The sequence below is a fragment of the Aulonocara sp. 'chitande type north' Nkhata Bay genome, linkage group LG10, assembly GCF_057382095.1.
Source record: "Aulonocara sp. 'chitande type north' Nkhata Bay isolate Kocher_YH1m ecotype deep benthic linkage group LG10, A_spYH_male_GT1.1, whole genome shotgun sequence".
In the NCBI taxonomy this organism is placed as follows: domain Eukaryota; kingdom Metazoa; phylum Chordata; class Actinopteri; order Cichliformes; family Cichlidae; genus Aulonocara; species Aulonocara sp. 'chitande type north' Nkhata Bay.
In genome coordinates this window covers 15,665,935-15,692,705 of record NC_141353.1, presented here as the reverse complement: position 1 = coordinate 15,692,705, position 26,771 = coordinate 15,665,935, and the positions used below count along the sequence as shown (strand labels likewise).

Sequence of the window (26,771 nt, the reverse complement as noted above, 5' to 3'; positions counted from 1 at the left end):
AGTAGTACAGCTTAAAAGAAAAAAAAACAATACAATAGCAGGATAAATATTATAATCGAGGACGCTCAGCTTTTCTCAGATTTCTTTTTCTTTTTCTTTTTTCAAATCATAGATCGCCTAAAATGAATTAATAAAATAAAAAAAGAAACCTAATTGTATTTGTACTATGCTGCACTCCTGGCTGCAGCTGTCTCACAGCCACTTCCCTACAATAATGCCCGAGGCTCTAAAAATAACAACAGCAACGCTGTGTATGAAATGTTTACCCGTGATGGTTTCTAGTAAATGGGTTAAAATGTGAGAAACCACTCAGAACTTGAGAGCTCCCACTGGTCATAAATAACAAAACGTAGAAGATATTTTTACCTCAGGGGGATTAATAAAGTATAACTTAACTTTGGGGACACTTGGCTGAGTTTGGACATAAACAACAAAGGCCCAGAGCCCTTGTGCTGCACTTTTTTGTAATTAAAGTTTCCATTGCTGCCTAAAAATCATTTCACTGTAGCTTGTTCATGTCACAGCGGCTTCATTTTGTATGTAGACACCCCCAGACCCTGTAATCACCTCTGTCAGTCAGGAGTGAAATGTAAAAATGAGAGTCCTGGCTCAATTTGTCCAGAGTCAATATATAAGCTGGGGGGAAATTAAAGTGACTTATTAGCCTGAACATTTGACTTTCAATTAGAGCTAATTAAGCTACAAATAGTATTTATACAGTCATCAAATAAAAAGCTTTACATATCCTTAGCAGGTTTAAAAATAAAGTAAATATAGCCTGAGATGAAAAAAACATGCCATATTACATCCTGTCATTATTCATTTAACAATATTTTTTCATTTTTAGCCATTCTGTTGTAGATTTGCTGCTGTGCTTGGGATCATCGTCTTGTTTCCTCACAATGTTTTGGCAAATCCTTTAGCTGTAAGACAGACAACCTACTTTGATATACAAAGCACTTTGTGGTCAACTTAATGACTCCGATGTGTCCAGGTCCTGTGGTTGCAAAACAAACCCAAATCATTAACCCTCTACCACCATGCTTGACAGTTGGTATGAGGCGTTTGTGCTTATTTGTTGTGTTTGTGTTTTTATCAAATGTAGCACTGTATTATGGCCACACATCTCCACTTTGGTCGTGCATGTCCAAAGAGTCATTATTCTAGAGGTCTTGCGGTTAGTTGCAACTTTGCAAACCTAAGCTTTTTCTTCTTTCTAGGGTGAAGAGGCTTTCAACACTTCCAAACAAACTGCAGTTGTTCAGTCTTTCTCTAATTGTACTGTCATGAACTTTAGCATTTAACATGCTAACTGAGGCCCTGTTAGGATATGAGCTGCAACCCTTGGTTTCTTTCCAGTTTCTGTGAGGATTGCACAATCTGACCTTAGGGTGAATTTTCTCACTGTACAATAATGAACTTTAAATGATTGGGAAATATCCTCATAACCCATACAAGATTAATGGGCGGCAACAATTGCTTCTTTCCTTATTGGCGTTGTGTTACCACACACGTTAATGCTCCCGAAAACTGCCAAAACTTGCTTTTATAGAGGTGCTCACACTAGCTGATGATCAGTCAAGTGCATTTTATTAGCATCACCTGGCTGCTACTTAGCCTCTTAATTCCTGTGGAAGCAGCAAGGGAATACTTCATTTTCACACAATGCATTTTGGCTTAGGTTTTGTTAAATAAATAATAACATGATTTTGTAGTTCTTATGAGGTTGTAGTTCCCTAATTTGAAGACTTGTTAACGACCAGATTATTTTTTGATGGTTTCACAATAAGTAAAACCTTAGAGCTTTCTCATAATAACTGGATACTTTAACACTCTTTTTTATTTTTATTTTTTCCAACTAATTGATTTAATGTTCGCTTACATTATAAATGACCAAAAAGCCCTTCCACAGCGGTCGTTCCTCGGTCATTCAAAAGCACTTTTTTCAATTTCCAACATGACTTTTATTTTGATTTTTTTTAACAAACTGGAACACTTTATGCTATGTCACAAAATTACACAGTTAATACACACTAAGGGTCAGCATTATTCAGCATGTCTGGTATGTTTTTACAAGCATTGAAACAGTACTGTACATAGCCTCACCACATCCATGATATAACATACAAACTGTCTGGGGAATAGTTACAGTTTCTTTAATATCTCAGTTTTATGCATGGAAAGTAAGCTGATGTAAACGTTTACTTTACATAGTTTACAAATATAAACAAACCTGCGGATACACATGTAAACTCACATTAAGTCGTTAAGGCCAGAGTGCACGGGATGCAATTACTGACACTTATCATTGGATGCTTAAGAGCTCGCTGCGGCTGATTCTGCAGCGTAAACGCTGTGATGGGTGATGTTTCTCTGTCATTAGCGGCACGCCTCCTCCACGGTCTGCTTCATAAATGTGAATCCCTGCTGGTTGTCAAATCAGACTATTACTTCACTTCTTCTGTCCGGTTATGTTCTCTTGACACCAGCTAAGCATGAAGTCATACTTCAAAACTTTGCTCTCAACAAGTACGTGGTCAAAAAACTTGCATGATGTCATTTCGCCCTACAGTCAGTAATAGTCACTGCAGGTGCACTAGCCTTACAACATCCATTCAAAGTCCAACTTTAACTTCCCCAAACTTTGAAATAGGATAGACTGGCACTCAGGGAAACAGAGCTTATATGCTTCCAGCGTCTCCTTTACGCCTTCACACTGTCGAGACATATCCAAAGTTCAGTCTTCATATTAATAAACAACTCCAGCAGATGTTGGTGACGCAGTCTCGAGTCACCCATCAATGCAATTACTCCAATACATATTATTTTCTTAAAAACATGAATTCATAATTACAATGAATTGGTGCTATAGCGGTTTATGACTAGTGAGAAACCATGGAGCGATTTTCTTTGCAGAGCTACTTCTTGGAAACCCATCATCAAATCAGAGAAGTTTACCCCTCTTAAAAAGCTTCACTATACTTCTCTTTACCTACACCCCTGCAGCTGCATAATTTCACAAGAAAATGAGCCATAAGAGGAAAAATCATTAACATCAGCAAAAGATATTTCAGGCAGAGAGAATGGCTCAATGTGCTGCTCAATGATCAGAGCAGCCAGCAGGCTTTACAGCCTCCTGTGTCCGTCTCTATCGCTGCATCTCGCTCTCGCAGCATCTACAGTGCATGATGGTGAAGGCGCACTAAAAACACATCTCCTAAGGATAAAAGAAGTGAGAGGGTATGACAGCAGTAAATTGGCTTTTTCCTCCCCTGAGCCCTACTCTAGACTTCCCCTGCATGCTGAGCAATTTGAATTGTGCTGTAATTGCTTATGTTGCTTTTCTCTCCTCGTCATTTCTACAAAAGAATTTGATCTCATTACTTTTGCCTGTGGTTGAATTCGCAGCCACTCACTGCGGTAGGAATAATACTAAGTGGCGTGTTAACAAAAGAAAGGGAGCAGAGTGACTCGGTGCGCCAAACGCAAAGAACTGTATGCGACGCGACAACGCGTTGGTTTTACATTTCATCACTTTTTTAAATGAAGCCATTGCCAAAAGTGTTTCGTTTTTAGTGGTACAAAGCAGATTAAGTGTGGTGCGGCTCCCTATTAGCTCGTTGTGAAGTGGATTATCTTACTCTACCACAGTACGAAGGAGGGAGAGGAAGAGCCGAAGGGGCAGCAGAGAAACGGATGCGACATGGGTCATGAAAAAGAAATCAAAAGCCATGCTCATGCCTGGTTGCAGTGGAGTAGACTGGTTATGGTTTTTGGGAGCAAGTAAAGTGAATGTGGCCTTGGGCAATGTGCTTCTTGGTAAAAGAGGGGTTTCAGTGTGAAGCAAGCTCTAGATGGAGCATTTGCCCAGAGAAAACCTCTCAATTCACCCATGCTCTCATGTATCTGCTCGTGCTGTTGCCTTCCTTTCATTTGAGACAACTTGAGCACAGACAACATGGATACAGCGGGGCTACAGATATCTTTTAACATCTGAGGAGGCTCAAGAGGAAAAAACAGATAGAAAAAAATGCTGGGATACAAAACTAGAAAAAAGGAAAGAAAAAGTGTTATGAGTATTTACATTTCTTCTTGATGACAGTCCTCTGAGGTCCATTCTGAGTGCTGAGATGGATTTGACAGCAGTAGCGAGTGTAAAATGTAAGTGGAGAATGAGATGGAGGCTTCAGTAGCTCCAACACTTCCAGTCTATGATGAGCGCAGGCAGCAGCAGTAATGGATACACGGGCACTGCTTGGTTAGCTGCTCCCCGCTGGCTCCCTCTAGCACCCGATTCTGTGTCAGAGTCCTTCTCGGAATACGGCGGAATGACGTTGAATTCTTCGCTCGCCTCTTCCTCCTGCTCCTCTTCTTCGCTGTCCTCCATCTGCGGGAAGCACAGGAAGAGCGATTCTTTCAATTAACATGTGTGCTGGAGCATGGAGGAGAGGTCAGGAAGAGAAAGTCTACATTAACCCAGAATCTAAAGCACATGTAAAAATATCCTAAAGGCAAAAAACCTGGAAGCTAAGACATGACTTTTAGGTTAACAAAAGACAGAAAGTACATTTTGTTTGTGCAACTTGAAACTATCTATCTATATGTGTATATATAGATGTGTGTTTTTGTTGTCAGTTCTCAATGGTATTTGTACACTATTTTAAATTTTAAAAAAAGGTCAACCCCCAGGACGGGACCTATAGGATGTCAGAGAAGTGAAACGGGCAGGGCAACAGATACACAGTTATAGGAGGAGCTGAGAAGAGAGAACCACAGACAGGAATGAAAATTAGCAACTAGGAAGCCACGGTGAGGGAACGGCCACTGGTGAGCCACTGTCGCCCTGAGCATAGTGAGTGCTTAAGAGGTAGAACGAGGTCAAAAATGGAAGAAGCAACAAAAAAATCTGCAGTAAGCGACTTGATCATTGTAGCAATCACCTCAGAGCAATCACCTCCCCCAGAGTGGAGACCCATGCCAAAGGACTAACAAGTGCTGCACTAGCTTCCAAAACAACTTCCTTTGCTGTAGCCGGGGAAACTTTTCTTCTTCTGTGGTTGCAAATACTGTTTTATGATTTGGAGTTTTTATATCTACTGAATTGCCTGACAGCTTTATTCTGCTCACCATTTGATTTGGTAAGATTTTATATTTTTATGTCCTGTATTTCCATATTTTTGCTATTACATCCATGAGCTTGAAGTAAATTTGAATGTTTTATCTTTTTTATCGTTAATGTTTTTGGGATGATCCATTTTTTATTGTGAATAAATGATTTTTATCTACTCTTTAAGCTACCACTCTCTTGTCTGCTCCACTCAGTATCAAAAGAAAAAAGGAGATGTGTGGTGCTGATCTGTGGATCCTTACTGAAACCTAATAATAGTTAGAGTACAACTGTTGACAGTTTTCAGTTTGCTGCAATAGAAAAATGGAACACACCAAGACCATCAGACCATAAAAGTAAACTTTAACTTCTACTTTTGCTAATAGGAAGTTGGGAGAATTGCAGTTGTAATATATTTGTCCTTCACATGACGTAAAATGTGCAAGTGTATGGTTCACTGTCTCTCTGTGTTCGCACTGTCCAAGGTAAGTCCTGCCTTTTCCACTATAGCAAGACAGGGCTGTCAGCATATATAAAGATTGGCAGGTGTAGGCTGAATATAATTACTGGTTGAACCGCTGTTTTTATACAAAAACCAAATTCTGTTTTCATCCATATTTTTCAAAGGTTTGTGCAAGTAAATCTTTCCATGTTTGTCATTGGCTGATTGGTCACATGCTGTTAACACTGCCTCTCATTGCTAAATTAGGAAACTGCAGATTGCCTCACTGAGTTAACAAACACCTTCGTGTGACTGCTTAGCCTGATTGTCGATGTTGGAGTTAAACCAGAGGAGGAAAAGATATTTGGGGTATGCAAAAGAACTGACCTTTGCCCTCTTTTGCCTTTCAGCCCCTCCCCACAGCGAGGGAGTCTACACACAGAGTCGAATCTGTAAAGATGATCATTGCTGATACATAGCATATAGCATGTATATAAGGTGCGCTACAACCTGTAAGGCTTTCTACTCAAATTCTATGACCTAAAGTACAAATAGGCAGTTAAACTACGATGAAGCACATAACCCAGCTGTCCTTGACAGATTAGTAACACTCCAAAAATTACAATTTAAATGTAAAAATGAGGATCATAAGAACCCAAGACTTCTAGTAAGCCTGGTCCATTATTAATATTAATGAAATTCTATAAAATCACATTTAGGAGTCCCACCAGTAATCTCCAATTTGTCGTGCAAAAGATTTAAAAAGTCAAAAGCAGCACTTCTCTGAGGTAAATGTGCACATTTTGCCCAACATTTTCTTCGTCCCACTCCTTTTTCAGGCAATTTTTGTTTTTTGTTTTGTGTATTTTATGTTCAATATAGGTATTTGTTGTGCCTGAAAATGAATAAATAAATGAAATGAAATGAACACTTGGGATGAGGGATCTTGCTATTTAGGCTTTTCCAATGTCTTCTGTTTCCTCATGTAATCTGTTTTTGACTGTATTTGTATTTCAGGTCCCCGGGGAGCTATATCAGCTCTGCCCAGGCTTTTGTTTCATCATTTCATTGAAGATAGTTCTTTAAAAGTCTGGCTGTATGTTTGGGGTCGTTGCCTTATGCCGCAGGAAAATTTGGGACATATGAGATGTCACACCATGGAACTATGTGATGGATAAGAATATAAAACGTGAAAATGAAAATTTACACAGTCAGGACAAGTCAGCAGGCAGAAAACTCCCACATTAGCTCAGTATTAGTACATAAATGTATGCTGGGCTTTCTCTGGTCTATGCTTTTGATGTGAAGCAGCGTACAGAAGCAGTGGTTTTCACTTTTTGACCATAGAGCAACATCTACTGATGACCTGGGTGTGATCTTTTTTCAGTAAAATATTAGGTTATTCACAAAATGTTGCTCTCTGTGGATTGTTTAAAGCTATTTGTACAAATAAGAAAGAAGCAGAGCTTAATATTAATAACCCAGATAACATTTTACACAACTTCTCCTTCAAGAGTTCACATTCAACAATCTCTCACTGCTGTATGACTTTCTGTGCTATATATTTTTCCTTTGAGAAAGCCCTGAGTTACAGCGAAGCCTCCATTCAAACACAGCCACAGAGGGTTGTGAGGGCACACTGAATGGAAAGAGACTGAGTCCTCACCTCGGCTCCTTACTTTAGTTTGGGTTTTACTTTTGGTCTTGGCATTTCACTGCATTAAAAGTACGGAAGGAAACTTGTAGCACAGTCATCTATCCATTTTTTCATTCAGGTTTTCTCAAATCAGTGCATCGATAAAAGCATCAAAGGAGATGTGGAGTGATGCTGCAGAGTTTCACTTTGGTGTATCCACGAGAATTCATAATCTGACCTTTTTCAGTGAAACTCCAGAAATGAACTGTGCATCTCGATGTCTTCTAAATCTACTAGCGGCGGAGTTTCTGTGCTACGAGGGTGGGTGGCTTGGGATAGGAGGAAAAGAAAATGAGGAATTAGAAGGATTAAACTAGTGAGAGAATGGAGACTATGAAGCAGATGGGTGTGCATACATGAATATTAAAAGTAAGGGCTGAGTCTGCTGCTGCAAACACCTACGGCTAATCCTAGGCCACAATGAGAGGTGTGGATAGGAGAGAGAGGGAGGGAAGTAATCTGAGTTTATACAAGGAGCTCCGGAGCCCGGCACACTGCGATAGTCCCACTTAGGTGTTATCACCTGATACACAGGCGACTGCCTCTTTAGCTGAACTGGTACCACCAGCATATGGCGCAGAGAGCACAGACAACTTACACTGTCGAATTCAGGAAGAATGTTAATACTGACGTGGACCTTCTCCTGGTAGACGTGTGGGGAGGGCTGAGAAGTTGGCATGGGAGAGTTTTCCACAGGAGGAGGTGCGGAGATTCCCATGGAGCTGATGGCACTGCCTAAAAACAAAAGCAGCAGGGGAAATCTTCTTTAGCTTCACATCATTATTCATCCCTGAAGCATCACCCAAAAAAATTTCTGTGACTTTTCTAAGCATAGTTAGAGCCATTAGCTCTGAAAACACTGTGCAAAACTGTGCATGAGATATGAGCCTCTCTTTTTTGCTTTTTGTTTTTGTGGCACGGTAGTGCACCGTTTAGCACATTCACCTCAAATCATGAAGGTTCTGTTTTCAAACCTGCTACTCTGAGACCTCTGCGTGTAAAGTTCTACCTGTGGCTACTTGAACTTTCTCTGCGTGCTTCAGCCTCTTCCATCAGCCATCGGATGGATTGCTGTGAAATTGGTACATATACCCACATATCCCTTGGCATGAGTTCTGATAACTGAAATTTCCTGACTTTTCATTTAATGCCACCTTTAAGTCAAAACCTTGTACAATATTTCTGTTGGCTCCCTACATATAAAATGGGATGAAAATAATCAAATTTCACATCTCTTCTACACATTCCAAATGTTATTTTAGCTAAATCCCACAGAGAACCTCCTGGCTGCCAAAGACAAGAAAATATCTGCTTTGGTGTGAACAATTATTCCAGAAATTAGCTGGGTCCATGCCACATGTTACCAAGCAGTTCTGATAAATGGTAAATGGCCTGTATTTGTATAGCGCTTTACATATCCAGTCATCCACCCATTCACACACTGATAGTTGAAGGACAGTAAATAAAATACTAAAATATTCAAATTAATATTGCAACTGTTTGTATTTGTGGTGAAGTCATTAGTGGTTGTACAAATACTTGTACGTATATGTAAGTATATTCATGTGAAAGAGAAGGTTTTCACAGGACTGCATGGTATCCTGTGATCCAGGTTGTACGGATAACTGTAGCAGTAGTAACTTAAAGTAATTGTTTTCTGTATGACTCTCTTTTTAAAAAAGCGGCTTCCTGCTGGTAACCCCTCCAAACAAGCCACACTCGTTCAGGCTTTCTAATAGTGCTGTCATGAACTTTAACATTTAGTATGAGCCCCGTAGAGTAAAAGATGTAGCTCTTTGATTTTGTGCAGTTTCTGTGAGCGCTGCACAGTCTGACCTTCGGGTGAATTTATTGGATGTCCACTCCTGGGAAGATAAACACACACCTGAATGCTCCACACCAGCAAACCACCAAAACCTTTTTTAGAGGTGCTCACATGTGCTGATGAGGAATTAATCAAGATTAGCAACACCCAGGTGCTACTTATCCTGTTAATTCCTATGGAGAAAATGATAGTGTAGTTCGTTTTTCACAGTAATACATAGAGTGCTAAGAAAACTTTCTTTTTCACATGACTCCAGTTATTGCTTAAACACTTTTAAGTCATTTCTTATGCTGCTTTTTGCACTAAAAATATTACCGGTGTAATGTTTTAAATTTATATTTATATAAACATGAATATTTTTTGCTGTGGGATATTCTAGCTTCAACCTGTCAGACATTGGCTACAGGGTGGGATATATAAAATGCACATCCTTGAAACTAGTCATTGTAATATTTGGTATATGCTGCATTTGGTTTCTTTCTTTTGCGTGTTCACTCAGCTACTTTTATCTTAAGCCCAAATAATTGGATGCAGGTGACCAATGACTGCTGTGTATACTAGACATGTATTGACTGATTCTTGGCTGGACAGCACTTAATGTTTGATCATATTTTACTTAAGAGAACGTGTCTGGCCTCTAACAATTATTCTTGCTCTCTTATTAGAGTACAGTACATCAGTAAAAATTGTTTCTACTGTATTGTACTGCAATTTTTTTATTTTTTTTTACTTTTTACAGTTTTCTTTATACTTACACAGCAGCAAAATGAGATACTACCCTTCCAGCCATTCTGATTTGGCAACAGTTCAACAAGAAGCCACATTATATTTATCAGATTTGGTGAAAGGATTTATTGACTCCACAAAGCTTGGAAATCAGATTCACATTTGGCAGCCAGCCACACACCAGGGATGATGTCTCTTGCCACTGATTTATTTATAAGAAAACATTATGGTTCAATGGTTTGCCATTTCAATCATCAATTATGACCCACCTAATTTGAATTCTGTGTTCATGCACATTTAAAATGCTCACTTAGATCAGCATGCCTACATTCGTTTAAATAATACTCTAAAAAGTAACATTTCCTCGGTCATTATGCTGACACAGGGTGATTTGTCAGATACAAGATACTTAGCGTAAAGATGAGCAGTGTGTTTAAATTTTGATTTGTAAGATGCATCAGCTACTTGTGCTTCCATTTAAATTTACAAGAACTCCTTCAAATAACACAAAATGTAGAAAAAAATACTATTAAAAATAAAATCAACATATATTACCAAATCCTCAAATGTGAATGTCAATAAGCGTACAGTAAATGATCAAAAAGGTACACTGTTTCTTCAAGTTGTGTTTTTACAGTCTCCTTAGTTAAGTTTAAACTTCCTGAAACTGAAACTTTGAAACACACCTGACTCTCTGAATGTTCATGCACACTTTTATTTTCTCAGAATGACCAGGACATACTCATGCCACAGCTTTGTTTAGCCTATTCCTGATGGCTGTGAAATGATAATGACACGATGCTTCCATAAGGAGTTGTAGTTGCATAAATACAAACAAAATATGGGTCATTGTAGCCCATTGCAAGGTGGTTGCTAGGCAACATCATGACACTATAATACATAAATGTATAATTCAGTTTTTACAGATATATACAAATGTTATTGTGAAATTAAAATGACAGGATGCTTGCATAAGGTGTTATAGGTGCATAAATGCTAAAAACAGGTCCTTTTAGACCTTTGCTAGCTGGTTACCAGGCAACCTCATGGTGTTACAATATATAATACATAACTGATGTTTTGTGGATATAAATGAAATGTCACTGCTGTGAAGTTAAAATGACATAATGCTTGCATAAGGTGTTATAGGTGTATAAATGCTAAAAACAATATTTTCTTAGCATAGACAGCAATACCCTGTTGCTAGGCGGTTGTCTTGCAACCTCATGGTGTCACAATATATATTACATAACTGAATTTTTGTGGATATAAATGAGATGTTAAAGTTAAAATGACATGAAGCTTACATAAGGTGTTATAGGTGCATAAATGTTAAATACAGGTCATTTTGGGCAGTTGCTAGGTGGTTTTTAGCATGGTGTCATAATATATAATAATTTAAGTTTTGTGGATTTGAATTAGTTATTGCTGTCATAAAGTAAAAATGATGTAATGCTTTTATAAATTTTTATAAATGCATAAATACTAAACACAAGTCATTTTAGCCCATTTCTAGCTGGTTGCTAGATAACATGATGACATCATAATTTCTGAGATAGATAAGAACCTTAAGGTGCCTAAGAGGTTCCTGTGCGCCACGTTTGGACGCTTAACTCCTGATCATGTAGGAGGAGTGGGCAGAGAAAGACAGAGACACAGAGACGGAGATTTTGTGTACTAGAGGAAAATCCCAGATCTTAAATTTTATTTGTCTTGAACTGTTTGGTTCTCACAAACTGTTGTGAGTACTGCTTTTGTTAGAACATTTCTGGTATCAATTTTTTTCCTTTGGATAAAAAGCTGTAAAACTGTGCTGTGCTGCCTTCCCTTCCCAGCCTTATTACATCGTACTCACGCAGACAAATATTGTTGGTGAACATCTGCAGGATGCGCTGACAGCCCTGCCATTCATTCCCACTGCCTTCGCATGTGCACCACTGGGACACCTCTGTACTGCTGTTGCTCACGTAGTTGGGAGTCATGATGGTTCCTGGTTATAGAAAGAAGATCAAAGTCATACTGCAGGCACAACTTTATAAACTTTTAAAATCATATTTCCTTCAGACCAAGAATTTTATTTTCAGCACACACCTCTATGAAAGGTAAGACACAGACTACTAACGGTATTAGATGCCCTGCAGGTATGGTGTCACCAGGTTCCCAGCTCTAGATATTGATAATTTCAGGTACACAAAATTACATTTTGAGTGTGAGGAATGAGTGAAAATAATATTTCCCACATTATTTTGGTGAACTGCTTGAAACACTGTTTTTGAATCTGCTGCCGCTGTTATAAGTGATGCTATAAAGAGTAGCAGCTAAGGACCATTTGTGAACCCCTGTAGATTTATTTTGCATAATGAAAATTACACATACCGAATATCGCTGCTAAACACCTATTGGAGGAAGTTCTGTTTGTCAGATTCTGTCTGGGTTTTTTTTCTGAGCTATACACTCTTTCAGCCTCTTCCACCTCTTTAATTTGTTTTCCTCCGTCTCACCTATGAGTCCAGCATAAGCCTTCAGGCACATGGTTCTGCGTTCTCGCATACAGCCAGAGGCAGAGAGAGGGGAGGGCTGGCAGTTATGCTGGAAATCAGCAAAGCGGGATCTGAAACACAAACGCGCACACATACACACACACAAGAAGAGAAAACAGTTTTTCATGTGTCAGCACAGAGAAACAGAGTGTGCATTTTAAAAGTGTTTTGACAATTTCATTTCGGGATTCAGGGTTGTGCTGAATGGAAACAACAAAAGCAACACAAACAACGACATAGTATAGGAGCTCAACCCACTAGAGAAAGGGATACATGAAAACTGCCTGGTACTTTAGTAAAGCTTCAAAAAAAAGTAGCTTTCTAGCACTCTGACGCCACCTTCTTTTCTGCAAAAATGCACACACTGTTATTGTCAGTGCTGACAGATAATTTGAAAGGTGTGCAAACCATACATTTTGCAGGTAGATGATGTCTTTTAGGTTTGCAATCAACCCTTTCCACAATGGAGGTGCAGCCCATATGCCGTGTGCATTACTGAAACATAACCCGCTGCTTGTTTCTAGAATGCTGCATAGGTTAGCACGCTAGACAAAGAGACTGCTTGATGCTACTGCAATTAAAAGTAATGAAGCATTGTTGTGCTTCATTACTTTTGTATAAAAATCTGAGTGAGTCTATTGACTCACTGATTTAAAGCTGGAGTTCAATTTAAAACTTTTGCTGATGACAACTTCTTGAGTTCAAAATTCCCACGACTCTCTCTTATGCACTTTGTGCTGTTTGGCCTTGCAGTTGTTCTTTTACTTAATCTTCTTTTTCAGCTTTCATTCATTCATATAAAAAGTATCGCCAGGCTAATGAAGTTAATGTATTAAATGTGCACAGATACAGTCATTTGCAGCTGCATCATTCAAAGCTTTTATCAATAATCAACAGCAGATCTATAACACTGTACATTAAATGATGTGAGGTGTGTTTTGGTGCCGTTTCCACACTCTGCAGTATAGTAACACATGTCAGCAGGAATGAAACAGGAGAACCTCCGTCGGCGTAACTTTGTGCTGAACATTGGGGGGGTCAAGATCTCGGTCTAAATAAATAAATAAATCTGGGTAAATTCCCATATGATTAAACATGCAGCTATTTTGCTGGTAATAATTGAAATGAGTAAAGGAAATCAACAGCCTATTTATGCAAGATAATTCATAATTTTATTGGGGGGGTTATATTGGTTGGGTCTGATTATTGGGGGGGTCATTACCCCCCCTAACCCCCCTGAAAATTATGCCCCTGAGAACCTCATATCTCTTTGTTCCTCATAATGCTGTATATTGAAAGTGTTAGTGTTGCGTCACCGTCTACTAAGTCTCAAGTAGTTTACTCTATGGACACTTTGTTAGGTACACCTTGCTAGTATTCGGTAGTACCCCCCTTTTCGTCTTCACTGCTGCCTTAATCTTTCATGGCACAGATTCAACAAGGTGCTGTAAGCTTTCCTCAGAGATTTTGGTCCATATTGGCATGAAAGCGTCACACAGTTGCTGCAGATTTGTCAGCTGCGCATCCATGATTTGACTCTTCTGTTCCACCACGGATGGGTCATATAAATACAGTGATGTCATGTTCAAGAAACCAGTTTGAGAACTGAATCAGTTTGAACTGTTGATATAAGTCATGATAGAATCATGCTTTTATTCTGTTAATGTCATGTGAATTTTGCAGCACTGAGACTCATCAGAGCATGCAACATTTTTTCTCTGAGCTGCTTCCGTGTGAATGGCTGATTACATCCTCGTGTTTACAAGCAGGTGAACAAGTGGACCTAACAATGCGTCTGGTGAGTGTTGTTATATCCATTTAAGAACAATAAGTAGACAGCGCTTGAACAAAAACTGCCCTCACAAATCATCCTGATGAGCAGCGATGTAGCTTTGAATTCTGAGTCACTGGAAGTAAACTGGTCCAATCTTTTGCTCCCACTTCTGTATCTGTAAAAAGCTTCCTCAGTGGTTATGGCCCCACAGGACCTGTCACCTGCTTATATTTCCCTACGAGCAGACAAGAAAGGATACGGTACATTCAAGGCGTAAAATATTTATATTCCGAGACTTTAATCTTTGAGTTACAATGCAACAATGTGCTGAAAACCCACAGGTCCTGGCATTAATATGGATGTAGCATTCATATCTACCACCTGCCTGAGCACCGTTGCAGACCAAGCACCCCCATGCCAATACCACTCTCTGTTGGCAGCATGACAATATTCCCCAAAAACCACAAAAACTGCTCAGGAAAATCCCAGAATAATACAAAGAGCTGAAATCAACAGCACAGCCTCCAAACCTCCCACATTCAAATTCAAACAAGCATCGAAATTGGGATCTAAAGATGCACCGCATCAAGTCTTACCACAGGCCAGAACAGGACTCAAAGGCACCACGGGGCACTTCAAAATATCTTGTGTCCATGCACCAACAGGTCAGAGCTTATTTAGTGGCACAAGTGGACATGGACAACATTAGCTTTTAATTCCACTTTAAGTCCAAAAGCAAGGGTCGTGCAGTGGGTCTGGTATGTTCAGGACATCTTGGATTGTATCATCTGAATGACATGCTAAATCACATCTGGGAAAAGCGGACCTGATGGATGAATTTTGTCAATCAAAAAAGCATTTACAGCTTCCATTCACTTTACATTTAGTTACATTTATTCCCCTCACTAGTAATCCGGGGGGTGTATCTCATACATATCACCCTTGAAGGACTGCATGTTTGTGCTTTAGGGGAGAGATTATTTAATTAACTCATTCATCAGTGAAGGGGAAATTTTATTTGCAGCAGTTCTGTTGATACTAACAAAATGGGAGATGCTCATCAGAATGCAGCTCACTGGTGCCACTAGTGTTTAAAAAGACAGCACCGTGTGTTTGATGCATCCATGTTTGAGGACTGTGTCGAATCATTACTTTGTGGTTAACTTTGCAAATACTTCTGACTCATTTTTCAATGCTTTTTCTGTTCTGTGTCCATACGACGAGCCCTTAATGTTCAGCATCAGTCTACTCAAACAGCCATCTTACCTACACAGCTCATCTTTGGAGCAGTAGTTCTGAAGGCTGAGGCAGTTGGGCTTGCCCGCCCTCTCCTCCCCTCTCACATTCTCCTCATAAGAGCATGACGGGACGATGGTTTTCCTCCGGCGCTCCCCACACAGTGTGTCAGAGCAGGGACAGAAGAGCAAAGCAAAGCTGTACTCCTCTGGCACGCGCTCCAGGAAGCGCCGCAGGGCTTTGTGGCATTTCTGGCGGTTACAGCTGTTGTCAGAGACTGTTGCTCGCTTGGTGCAGGCTACAACATATTCTGACCGCAGAGAGCCACATTTCTCGTACAGGCCACAGTCCTGTGCCGCCTTCAAGCACTGGTTTTGACCATCCATAGTATTAGAGGAAGCTGGGGGGAGGGATTTGGGAGGAAAACAGAGCAATGTATACCCAGGAAAATCAAAAATGGCATCTAAATCTAATTTTGGGAGCAAAATCACAAAAACGTTCATCTCTACCTGACATGATGGAGGCCATACGCGACATCTCGATGTTTCTCACCAGGTTTAACTTCAGTTCTTCATATGGAGACACTTCATACTCATCATATGCTAAAAAGGCAGAACAAAGACCACATCTATGACCCAGCTGAGAATTCAGCACATACAGACATTAAATGCAAGCATCAAACCCACCTGCGAATCTCACAGTCCAGTAGACCTTGAGGCAGTGCTCTTCCCTACGAGAGCCACGCTGACACTTGCAAACTTGGAGGGGGCGATAGCGCTGCAAGGAGTTCTGGGCCTCCAGGCACTCCAACCGCGCGTCTGCCCTGAGGGGCGCCACGGCTTCCTCGGCCGCGCAGTACTCCAGCAATCGATAGATGGCCATGCAGGACTGCTCCTGGATGCATCCCTGCTCGGCCACCAAACAGTCTACGGATGCAGATACTGTCACGCTACCTGCAAGAAAGGTTAATGTCGTAAGTGGTGAAAGCTGCATGTTGCCAACATTACTGGGTTTATTGTCCCACCATCCAGTACTAAATAGGCTTTAATTAAGGCAGCAGAGCCAGGTGAGTGCACTCCATAGGCACTCAGCAGGTTATGATAATATCCAAAAAGGAAGATAAAATTGAAACTACACAAGAGCAATAGAGCAAAACCTCAGATCTAATCAAAGAGACTAAGGAGAATAATTTACCAACACTACAGGAGTATGTTATGGCTATAATCATTTTCAAATTATTTCCTCGTCTTCCCAGTGGGCATCGTAGTTGAATTTTCTTCTTCTGGTTTCTTTTTTTCCCCACACAACTTAAAAGTAAATCTTTGACTTTTTTATCAGTTTATTGTTCAGCACAATATTTGCACCAGTGGGAGTTACAGCATGTCCTCTTAAGCTGTTTAGTATGCTTCACCTCAAATTGTAATACGATGGAGCTCATATACTATGAGTTAGCTTCATCTCTCTTAAGAGTTAACCATCTTTGCTTTAAGTGAGCAAAGATGAGAACTTAGCCAAATCTTTAGTAACCACTTCTGTTAGTCATATATTTCCTCAGCTTCTACATTCCCAACAACACCAAAAGGATTTTGCTCTCTAAATTAACATTGCCATACTGTTTGATTAAACTACTTAGTGGAGGATCCTACTGATGTTTTTGATGATTCATCCTATTAACTACCTCTTCATACACCCATGATGTATCCCATTAAACGCAACATTACTACTGCTGACAACTTTCCGAAGCGTAATTTCAAGATTGATTCCCCACCTTGGTTTCTGATTTCGCCGGATGTTCACACAGTTAATGTTTTGTCTCTTTTATTTTGGGGGTCAAATCAATGTTATTGTCCGTTTAGAAATCTGTCCACACTTTTCTGTTCAAGTGCTTCTTTGAGGGTTTGGGAGTCAGCTTCCTAACTGCATTGCATTCAGACACTAGGAAGAAACTCTAAAAGACAACCGGGCATGTGGTGAGAAAAAAAAATCTGCTAGTTTCCTGGATCAGAAGGGATGCCATTCAACAGCCAGCCCTCAAGTCTTGGATGCGTTTTTGCTCTGCAAATACTTGAACCACCACCAAGAGAGTATTTCCGGAATTGGCCCCTCCTATGTGACAGTAATTGGCCAAAAAGTGAAAGTAGCTTTCTATAAACAAGCATGCATAGAAATATCATTAAAAAAAAGTTTATGAGAGGCAGTGAAAGCAGTGTAAAAATGTATAAGTTTAAATTACATAAAAGATTATACAAACCTGACTATCATCCTCTTACATGTGTCACACTGGTATTTATTAGGCTATGTTCAGATATGTGTACTTGTGAATGTCTTGCGCTGCTGTTGTTATTATTATAAGACACTTATCAGAATCAGAATCAGAATCAGAATCAGAAACTTTATTGTCATTGTCATGAGAACAACGAAATTAAGAATGGTCCCCGATCATTGCATCATCCCTAGCAATATCAAAATATAAATAAAACAATAAAATTCAATAAATAAAATAGATAGAATACTTAAAATACTAATAAGATATAACAGTAAAACATTCACATACATTCCCACACACATGCTTCAGACCGTGCATAGATTAACACAAGAGTGGCGTGATGGACATTTTTTTGTAGTATTCAGATGTGTTATTGCAGTTGGATAACAGCTGTGTTTGAGTCTATTAGTCCTTGCTCTGATTGCCCTGTACCGTCTGCCTGAGGGCAACAGTTCGAACAGGGAGTGGCCAGGATGTGAGGTGTCTTTTATGATGTTTTGGGCCTTTTTAAAACAGTGGGCGTTGTGTAGAACTTCCAGTGTGGGGAGAGGGCAGCCAGTGATCTTTTGGGCGGTGTTAATGATCCCTTGGAGTGCTTTCCTCTGAGCCCCTGTGCAGCTAGTGTACCAGATGCATATGCAGTAAGTTAGAACACTCTCAATGGTGGCTCTGTAGAAGGACACCAGCAGTCTCTGTGTGATGTTATTCCTCCTGAGAATTCTCAGGAAGTACAGTCTCTGTTGGGCCTTTTTCAGCAGCTCGGAGGTGTTCACACTCCAGGAAAGGTTCTCCTCTATATTGACTCCCAGGAAGCGGAAGCTTGCCACCCTTTCTACACAGTCCCCATTTATGAATAGTGGTTGGATCTCTGCCTTTTTCCTTCTGAAGTCTATTATGAGTTCTTTGGTTTTTGAAGTGTTGAGGAGGAGGTTATTGGCCTTACACCATGACGTCAGCTGCTCCACCTCGTCTCTGTACGTAGACAGCTTAGGGCAAATCCTTTTGCAGCAGAGTTCCTTCCATTTGGAACAAGCTTTTACTGATGCCAGACACCGTCTCCACATGTAATGCCAGAGACAAAACCAATTTATTCAGCACTATGCAGCACGTCACTTCCAGTTTTACCTTCACACTGAGACTCAATCTGGATATCACACTCAGACACTGAGTGAATTGAAACATCCACTATCAGGATATTCCCCCAGCTTATGTGCGCATTCATACAGCTGCTCCTGCAAAACATGCTACTTAAGGACGCTAAAGATTTGCATCAGCTGTATATGTATTTGTAGAAACATGCTGAATATCACCAACCACATTTCCTCTACATGTCAGAACAAAAAACACGTGGCTCCATTGTGATTAGGCATGAAGCATATTTTGATTGGCAATGTTCTGCCTCGAATGACTGCGAGTGATAAACTACAAATCATTTCATAATGCTGATTGCTGCTCAGTAAAAAAAAAAAAAAACACAATGCAGGAAGGCCAAAGGCAGGCCGAGTGAGGCGAGAGAGAGTAAAAACATTTGTTTAAAAAAAAGAAAAGAAAAAGCAGTCTTCAAAAAAATGTATCTGAAGGAGCATTTCAGGAAATTAATTTTCTCAAATGTGACACATTATTGTCCCCACAAATTACACTTGATATACAGTCATTCGAGACTTATAAGGAAAATAGCTTGGATAGGCAATATGCACTCACTTTTCCCACTTTAGCTCATTAATTTTCTATATCCTGTCACTTTGTAAGTGCATGTAATGAATAGGCTGGCAGATATATAAAACTGGGTTGCACATAGAGTAAATCATCATGTTTAAAACTTAATGCATGCCTGCTAACAAATATCTGTACCCATTTCATACACACGTATACTTGTGATTCAGTACATTAACATTTACATCACATAAGCTCGTATGCAAACACACGCGGCATTGTGTTAGATTGGTCACACACTTCGATTAAGCTCCTGCTGACTGGCGGCCCAAAGCGCGGCTGCAATCCAATTCTGCTGCTGCATGTTTTGCAATCTCAGGCGCCACATGAGGTCCACGTCTCACTTTGGCATGAGACATATCATAAACAGAAGCTATGCTTCATCGCCACAGCAGGAAAACTTCCAAAGCGACTGCTGGGACTCCATAGGGTGAGGTGGGGGTGGTGGATAGTAACACACAGGCCAATCAGTCATATTCACGGTTACAGCAAAGGTGATGATTACCTGTCTATCTGTGTATCGTGACGTCTCGATAATCCTACCAAAGTATTACATCCCAGCACTTTTAGCTGCAATTTTAGCAGGCTTTGTATAATCTCCAGTTTATTCATTATTCTTTCTCAGTGTTTGCTCCTTCAGGCTTACATTCGATAAAGACAGACTATCAGCAGTTTTACTTTGTGAGAACCTTTCATGGTGTAAGCTCACACATGCGCATACCAACACACATATACATCAGAGATAACAAAAACCTCTATGGAGTCCAGACCAGCTCTTTTATGCCTCGTCCAGCGTGCAGGTCAGAAGTTCATTTTTAGCATTATTTAACGCTATGCTGATAAAGAAGCACTAGGCTCACATTATGGGGGGTTTTTTTGGGACGACAAATTGCTACAGTAAACTTCTGCATTAAGGGAATTGTTGGTGTAAGCACGGGGTTTATGTTTTTCAGGAAAAAAGAAAAATAGAAAGAAAAGTAAGCGGGAGATTAATTACTGCGATATGGGAGCCATAATGCACTCTATTGATTTCTCACTGGGCTGATTAATAGAATTTGTGAGCTGATGAAGGTTGAAGCCATAAACGTCAAACCATACACCACATACCGACATTCACAGAGGGACCAACTGGGTTGGCAATTTTCTCTTCCGTCCTTTCAAACACATGGGATGGGCTGTAGAGCGTCCAGATTGTTGGGCAGTAATTTGACTTGAGAGGAGACCGTGGCGGGAGAGTGCGACTCTGATGTGAAATCTGCTCAGAGATTGTGACAGAAGGGACTTCTTGGAAGGAAGTCACAGACTCAAGGAGCAAATGGAAGCACAGCAACAAGATGGAGAAAAAGGAGAAACACGCTCACGGCTGCCACAAAGTGTTACTACGTGCACTCATTCACAAGCACACCAGTGGGATTCCTGTCTGACCTGTTCATGCATTTCTGCGTGCACGTAAAAGATTTTACTTGTTGTAACTGGAATTGTTGACAATCAGCAGCTACAGTTTTGTGTCAGGGAAAGTAGAGCTATAATTAAAATGCACTTATTCCACCATAAAAACACAAACACTTACTGCTCTTCTTGACCTTCTAGTGAGTACATTAAATAAATATAGATTAGGATTGGACTTTAAACAAACAAAAAAATAGCAGCTTGAAAATGTCAGCTTGTGTTTAGGTAATTATTAGTAGCAGTTAAACCACATATTCAACCGTGGTTTTATAGCTGCAATGACAACGATGAGGCTAATGTTCAATATCTCTATAGCCCTGTTTTGTTCATTAGCGGCACATTAAAAGGACGACAGTGTTGGCATGCTAGGGCTGACCCACAACCATGCTGGGATATTGTATTTCTATGAAATTAACTCATCAACTGACCACAAGACGTCATGCTAAAAACAAAACAAAACATGGGACTAATAAATGGGAGCGGATACCCCGCAGAACATTATGCTCAAATCATGATGTGTAATTTGAACACTGTTCCCTGTGCAGTGTGGTCAGAGCTGCTTCCTCAGGAAGGACACAGATGGTTGATCAGTGCTGATTAAGGCTTCAGTGGCTCCTTATTGACACAATCGTTTCCACTGAGAATTATGCAAATTCAAACAATCGGCTCAGCCTCCTCTAACATTAAGCCTTCTTTTAACATTAAACATATGCTTAACAGTTTGCACATATTCTCTTTGTTACGAGCAAAGTTTCGCTACTGCCCTGGGCAGCCTCGGTCGAGCAGTTCCTCTTAAAGAAATGGCAAAAGTTGGTTTTCTTTGTCTGTAATGGAAAGCTGACTTATTTAGTATGTGAACTCGTGCTGAGATGACTCTTATTTAACATGCTATTTCAAAGCATATGCATTTCCTTTAGATGTCGCTGGGTATTTGGGACTTATTAGTGCTCAAAGAAAAACATTTCAAAAGAAGCTGAAAACAAAGTTATTATTTATCAAGGAAACACAACAACAACCATACATTAGCCAAGCAACCACAGTACACTGCGTTATCTTTTTCTCCCTCGTCATTGTGCTTACATGCTTTTGTGGCCTCTCTGTTCTGCATTGTAGCTTCTTCCCCTTCAGTCACTTCATGCAGTTCTACCTGCTGCATTTATTTATTCTCTACAACCTATCAAGTCATCAAATTTTTCCACACCTAAAGTGTACAAGCCCCATCTTTTTTCCAGCAGCTCTCACAGCTGTGGCCACATGAGGACAACACTGATTGGTTTAGTAACATGTTACATTGACTTAAAAAAAAAAAAAAAGTGCAGTCTTCAAAAAATCTGATCATTTGCCAACTTCTTTTCAAAAAGCTGTTTGTGGAACAACTCTTCACACCTCCTTAAATAAAAAACACACCTTGTTTAAATTACCTCGCATGTATGGGCAAACACCTCACCTTTCATTTTGCCTCAGTTTGTGCAACATAACAACACTAGTGCTGAAAACTTCCATACGGAGCCACTTGCTTAACCACTTTTGATGTACCAACCCAAAGAAAGACTCCAGGCCTGGGGGGCCCTCAGTAAGTGAGTCAGGAGTAAGCAAAGCAGTATTAGCTGCTCGACAGTGAGTTGTTGAGCAGCAGGTAAAGCTGTCTGAATCCAGAGGCGACAGTTCTGCTGGTGAGGACAAGAATAATCATTTCATGTTCGATATCAACAGCTACCCAGTGCATCTAGTACATGGATAATGTCTCACTTAATGAGCCGTGCCAGCGGATTGTGCAGCTACATCACGCAGGCAGCATCCCTCCGCTGTACACCAGGTAAAACGCATCAGGTGCTGCATCAGCCAGCTAGGGTGTCTGGATCTGTGTGAATATTTCAGGCTTCTGCCTTCTGCTGCCTGATGTAGTTCTAAATTCCAACGTGCCAAGACATTTCTTGGCCAGACACACACACGAGCACTGACAGTTTCCATCGGGCTGTGGATTTTTTGTTTGTGCCATCAAGTGTGTGCGAGCGGCAATCAAGATGCAGTGCACACGTGAACAAATTGACTATTACAGCCAGTCATACATAAGTGACACAATTTAACGTTTAAGAAAGTGGGGCTTTTTTATGCTTTTAGCTTGACAGTGAGAAACCAGGTGTCATTCAGACCTACATTTAATTGCTATCCTTGATGTGATCCTTTTAATTAAAATGACTCCTTTAATGCAAAATGTCAAATAGATGCATATTCAGAGGAATTTCATATTTTTTATCTAAGGAATATTCAATGGGCTTCTTGCCAGTTTAATTTTTGTGTGCTGTCGTCCTAAACAAAACAGAATTACAGGCACAGGGAACATCAAGACAATGCCTGAGCATTCAGAGGGGAAGACAAAGAAATGCCTATGGCACGGAGAGAAGGATAAAGAGGCTGAGAATTGGATAAACCTGCGTGCATGAGGTGAAGTCAAATAGCCAAATAGAAACTCCAGGGAGACTAGTCCACCTAAGAAGTGGGTAACTTTACACAGCCTGAAAATAAGCCCTAATAAATTTGTGACAACCGTGTTATGGCTCAATCACATCCACTAAATGAACTACCAAAATAGCAGTGCTCAATCAGCAGTTGCAGCCTCTACTGGGACTTTAGCGATAATCCTCAGGGGCCTGGCAGCAAAGGGTCAAAGTCGGGTTAAATGTCACTCAACAATAGCCAGCTTTCAGTTTATATAGCTGGCAAACATGCAGTGTTTCCACATTCAAAGTGATTGCATGCATTATTTGTGGGCTTTCTTTCCATTGCACTATTCATTTGAGGAAAGAACCGTGGATTCAACAACATATACAAAAAATAACCCAGAGAATGAGAATCAGATCATATCTTTGACCCAACAGATGATAGATTTTAAAGTCAGCTTTTAAAAGTCGGGACTTTTGTTCAAAGGCATGAAAATTCTTAATCTATACCTATAGATGTTTTTCTCCTCTTCAGTCTTGGTGACAAACCTTTTGAGAAGGCCACTGTCATCATCTTGTTGGCGCTGCCATTGTTGAGGCCACCGAGTTGCACAAAGTCGGATATATTCCAAGGTAAAAATAACATTGCATGAAATGGAATACAGTTCGTAGGGGCCAGACTATTTAAACAGCAAGTCTGGCCAAACAGCCGTTTTGAAACAAAGTAGCTCCACAACAGATTTGACCAAAACGACATTAACACCGAGACCAGATTCTGCACCGATTACACTTTTTTTTTAATGACGTTGATTAACAAAATTAAAATCCAATAATTTCTCTTGCAATCAGGTATAATGTCAGAAGTGAACATCAGTGCAGACTAATTTGCATGTGTAATGATTCGTATCTCGATTAATTAGCACTTGAAAGTAGCTGCTTTTCTTGGTGTGATTCCACCTAAGTGCGTGGCAGGTGGGCTTGAAACACTATGATGTTCTGCGTGTCTGAAGGCTCTGACATTCACGAGAAAGCATTCATCATCTAATGATACAAATCTCTAATGGGCAGCCTCACCTGATGTTATCTGAACATTCCCGGATGCCGAGAAGGATGAACCTCCTGTACTTGGAGCATAATCCAACAATTACACTATTTGCATGCATTTGTGCAGTGAAAAGCAGAGGGTGGGCGGTGGCTGTGTGTCCTGCGGTCTGTGTTACATTAGATCAAGAACAATAGATCAAGATACATGACATGTAAAGAGCCACAAGCTCTGATGTACATGTCACATTTTTCAAAAGAAAGATCAAAATGGATATATCTCTAAACCAGCAACCACAGACCAACAAGCTTTACGCTCCACTGAGATGTCCGACCACATTATTGACTTTAGACAATATAAAGGCACTTGGCAGAAGCTTAATGTGTGTTCACACTGCAAATTCACGGAGCCTGCTGAAATGTCAGATATTGCTGAGAGGTCTCTCTTGAGTTGATCTTCACAAAAGACAATGACTGCTCGTGCTGTGACACTAAATGCTCTCTTTTGTTACTTCTATTAAGTTGTGAATGTCAGATTTAATCCTACAGCAAATTCACTTCCATTGCACATTTTATGAAATAAAGGAAGAAAGGTCTATTGTCTCAGACCTGAACACATCATCCACATGTAATATCTGAACTTCTGCTAGATTTTGTATTATTTCGTGGACCTGTGTAGTTTTATTCTGAAGGCTGTCCCAAAAGTTTCTCTTAAACCTGGAATACAATGCAAGACTATTTATGAACCTGCGTCCAGCCAACGTTTATTCTCCTTCTCATGCGTGGACAAAAAGTCTTTCTCCCTTTATGAATTTCAATATCAAGCCAGCTACCGCTCGGGTCACACAGATGTAGGCAATATACAAAAATAATAACAGAACATCAGCAAAACAAATTTAGCTCCGGTGTCTTCGTGTGTATCTCGGCTTGGGGCTTCATACTCTCTAATATGCTGCTATTCGTTCATACATTTGCATGAAAAACACGCACGCACGTACCCGCACACACATGCACTTTCTTATTAAAGTTGCCGGTACTGTCAGAAAATATCTCTTCCAAAAGATCCCAGCTTTGCATTATACACCGCGATATGGCAGTCTAAACGGGTGATTAAAATCTCACTTCAAAATCAGAAAGGTGATGCTTACCATGAGAGAAAACATTGAGCAGAAGTCCAACGATTATCATCCTGCCCGGTGACATTGGATAGTTAGGGATTAGGAAACTCGCACCCGGCTCACTGCAGCTCAGTGACCCGTCTCCTGCCACATCCAGCCTCCCCTGCCGCTGCGCCCTCACGGACTGACTGACTGAGGCTGATCGGATGGTCTAGCAGCCTATACAAAGTTGGCAAAAACTGAACAGGAGCGATTCAAGTTCTCGCGATTTTTGTTGTTCCATTTATTTTTTGGATCCCGGTTATATTGATCTCTGTCGGACGCCAATTCCAAAATCATTTATCCACAAAAGAAGAAAGAGAGAGAGAAGAAAGTTTCTCTGCAGCTGATCGCGACAAAGCTCCCATCAGTCACACACCGTACCGTAACCTCCCGAGCGCGAGCTGTGTGGCGTTTGCGCTTCTGCTTCCCTGGCAGCTCCACAGTTGTCCAGCCAGAGTTGAGAGCAGACTGAGACTGCACGGTGCAACTCTTGTTAAAGGCGCAATGTGATTGGCCCAATGCAACGAGCGATTGTGGCCAAAGGGACGTGAAAATGTTTCCAGTGGGAGAACAGCTGGGTCCCAGAAGGAAAATATGGGCATCAACTTTATGGACAACGTGCATCTGTTATTGAGGTTACACGGGGGGAAAAAGTTAGCACCATTACTGTGAATCTACTCAACTCTTCACGTGTTGTGTTTAGTTTTTGATGGTCGGTTGTGTTCAAAGCATAGCTCCAGTGAATGAACATAAATGCTTTCGACCTTGACGCTTATAATAGGCTTTTGTGCCATGCCAGGCTGCATTCAGAGGAAATCTGAGGAAGACGAACCTTTGTTTCCGTTTGGACTATATGTCCACGGTTATAAATCGTTTTGGGTTTTTTGTTTCCTCCACAGCTGCCTTAAATTAAACAGCTCTCATCCTTTCCATCGAGACTGGTCTGCAGTTCAGGCTTTTCCCATTCATATCAGTTTATAGCAGGAGTGGAACTGTGAGATCTTAATTTGTTCCAGTGCTGTGGCTGATCTGTGGGGGGAATGTGGTTATCCACAGAGGAATGAATTCAGAAATACTAAAATAAGACTGCTCACCTGTAACGCTAAGGTGATTTCACTCCCTTGTGTTTGTTATTGCACGATTCCGTCTTTCATTATTTCCTCAACTTCTCTCACTTTCAGTATTTTACAAAGATTTGTAGCATCGTTGAAAAGCTTTCAAGTATAGCATCCACTTTTTTAATAAATTGCTTTCTTCTTCTTCTTTTTACTTTAAGGTGTTTGTTTGTGGTTTCGTGGAGTTCACAAGCCTATATGTTTTTAAAAAAATGCTCCACTCAAAAAACATGATTAAAT

At 40.4% G+C, this 26,771-nt stretch overlaps 1 protein-coding gene across 2 annotated transcripts; it reads right to left on the bottom strand.

Moving 5' to 3' along the window:
- Positions 1-1,895: 1,895 nt before the first annotated feature.
- Positions 1,896-26,029, bottom strand: LOC147320506 (GDNF family receptor alpha-4-like). Of its 2 annotated transcripts, none has more exons than XM_086308566.1 (8): positions 25,405-26,029; positions 16,033-16,299; positions 15,856-15,948; positions 15,377-15,746; positions 12,298-12,407; positions 11,652-11,786; positions 7,877-7,980; positions 1,896-4,387 (listed from the first exon to the last, which is right to left on the bottom strand). In XM_086308566.1, the coding sequence occupies exons 1-8, from the start codon at positions 25,457-25,459 to the stop codon at positions 4,187-4,189; spliced, it is 1,335 nt and encodes a 444-aa protein (XP_086164692.1). In that variant the 5' UTR covers positions 25,460-26,029; the 3' UTR covers positions 1,896-4,186. The 2 variants fall into 2 exon arrangements, with proteins under 2 accessions (XP_086164692.1, XP_086164693.1); XM_086308567.1 differs by having other exon boundaries at positions 1,899-4,387; positions 7,844-7,980; positions 25,405-25,584.
- Positions 26,030-26,771: the final 742 nt, after the last annotated feature.

What these genes read in the sequence shown, in the direction of transcription:
- LOC147320506 (XM_086308567.1), bottom strand. Translation starts at nt 25,459, where the DNA reads ATGTCACCGGGCAGGATGATAATCGTTGGACTTCTGCTCAATGTTTTC. An exon ending in GCTCAATGTTTTCTCTCATG is followed by an intron (nt 16,300 to 25,404) that starts GTAAGCATCACC and finishes CCTTTCTTGCAG; the next exon opens with GTAGCGTGACAGTATCTGCA. An exon ending in TATGGCCTCCATCATGTCAG is followed by an intron (nt 15,747 to 15,855) that starts GTAGAGATGAAC and finishes CCCTCCCCCCAG; the next exon opens with CTTCCTCTAATACTATGGAT.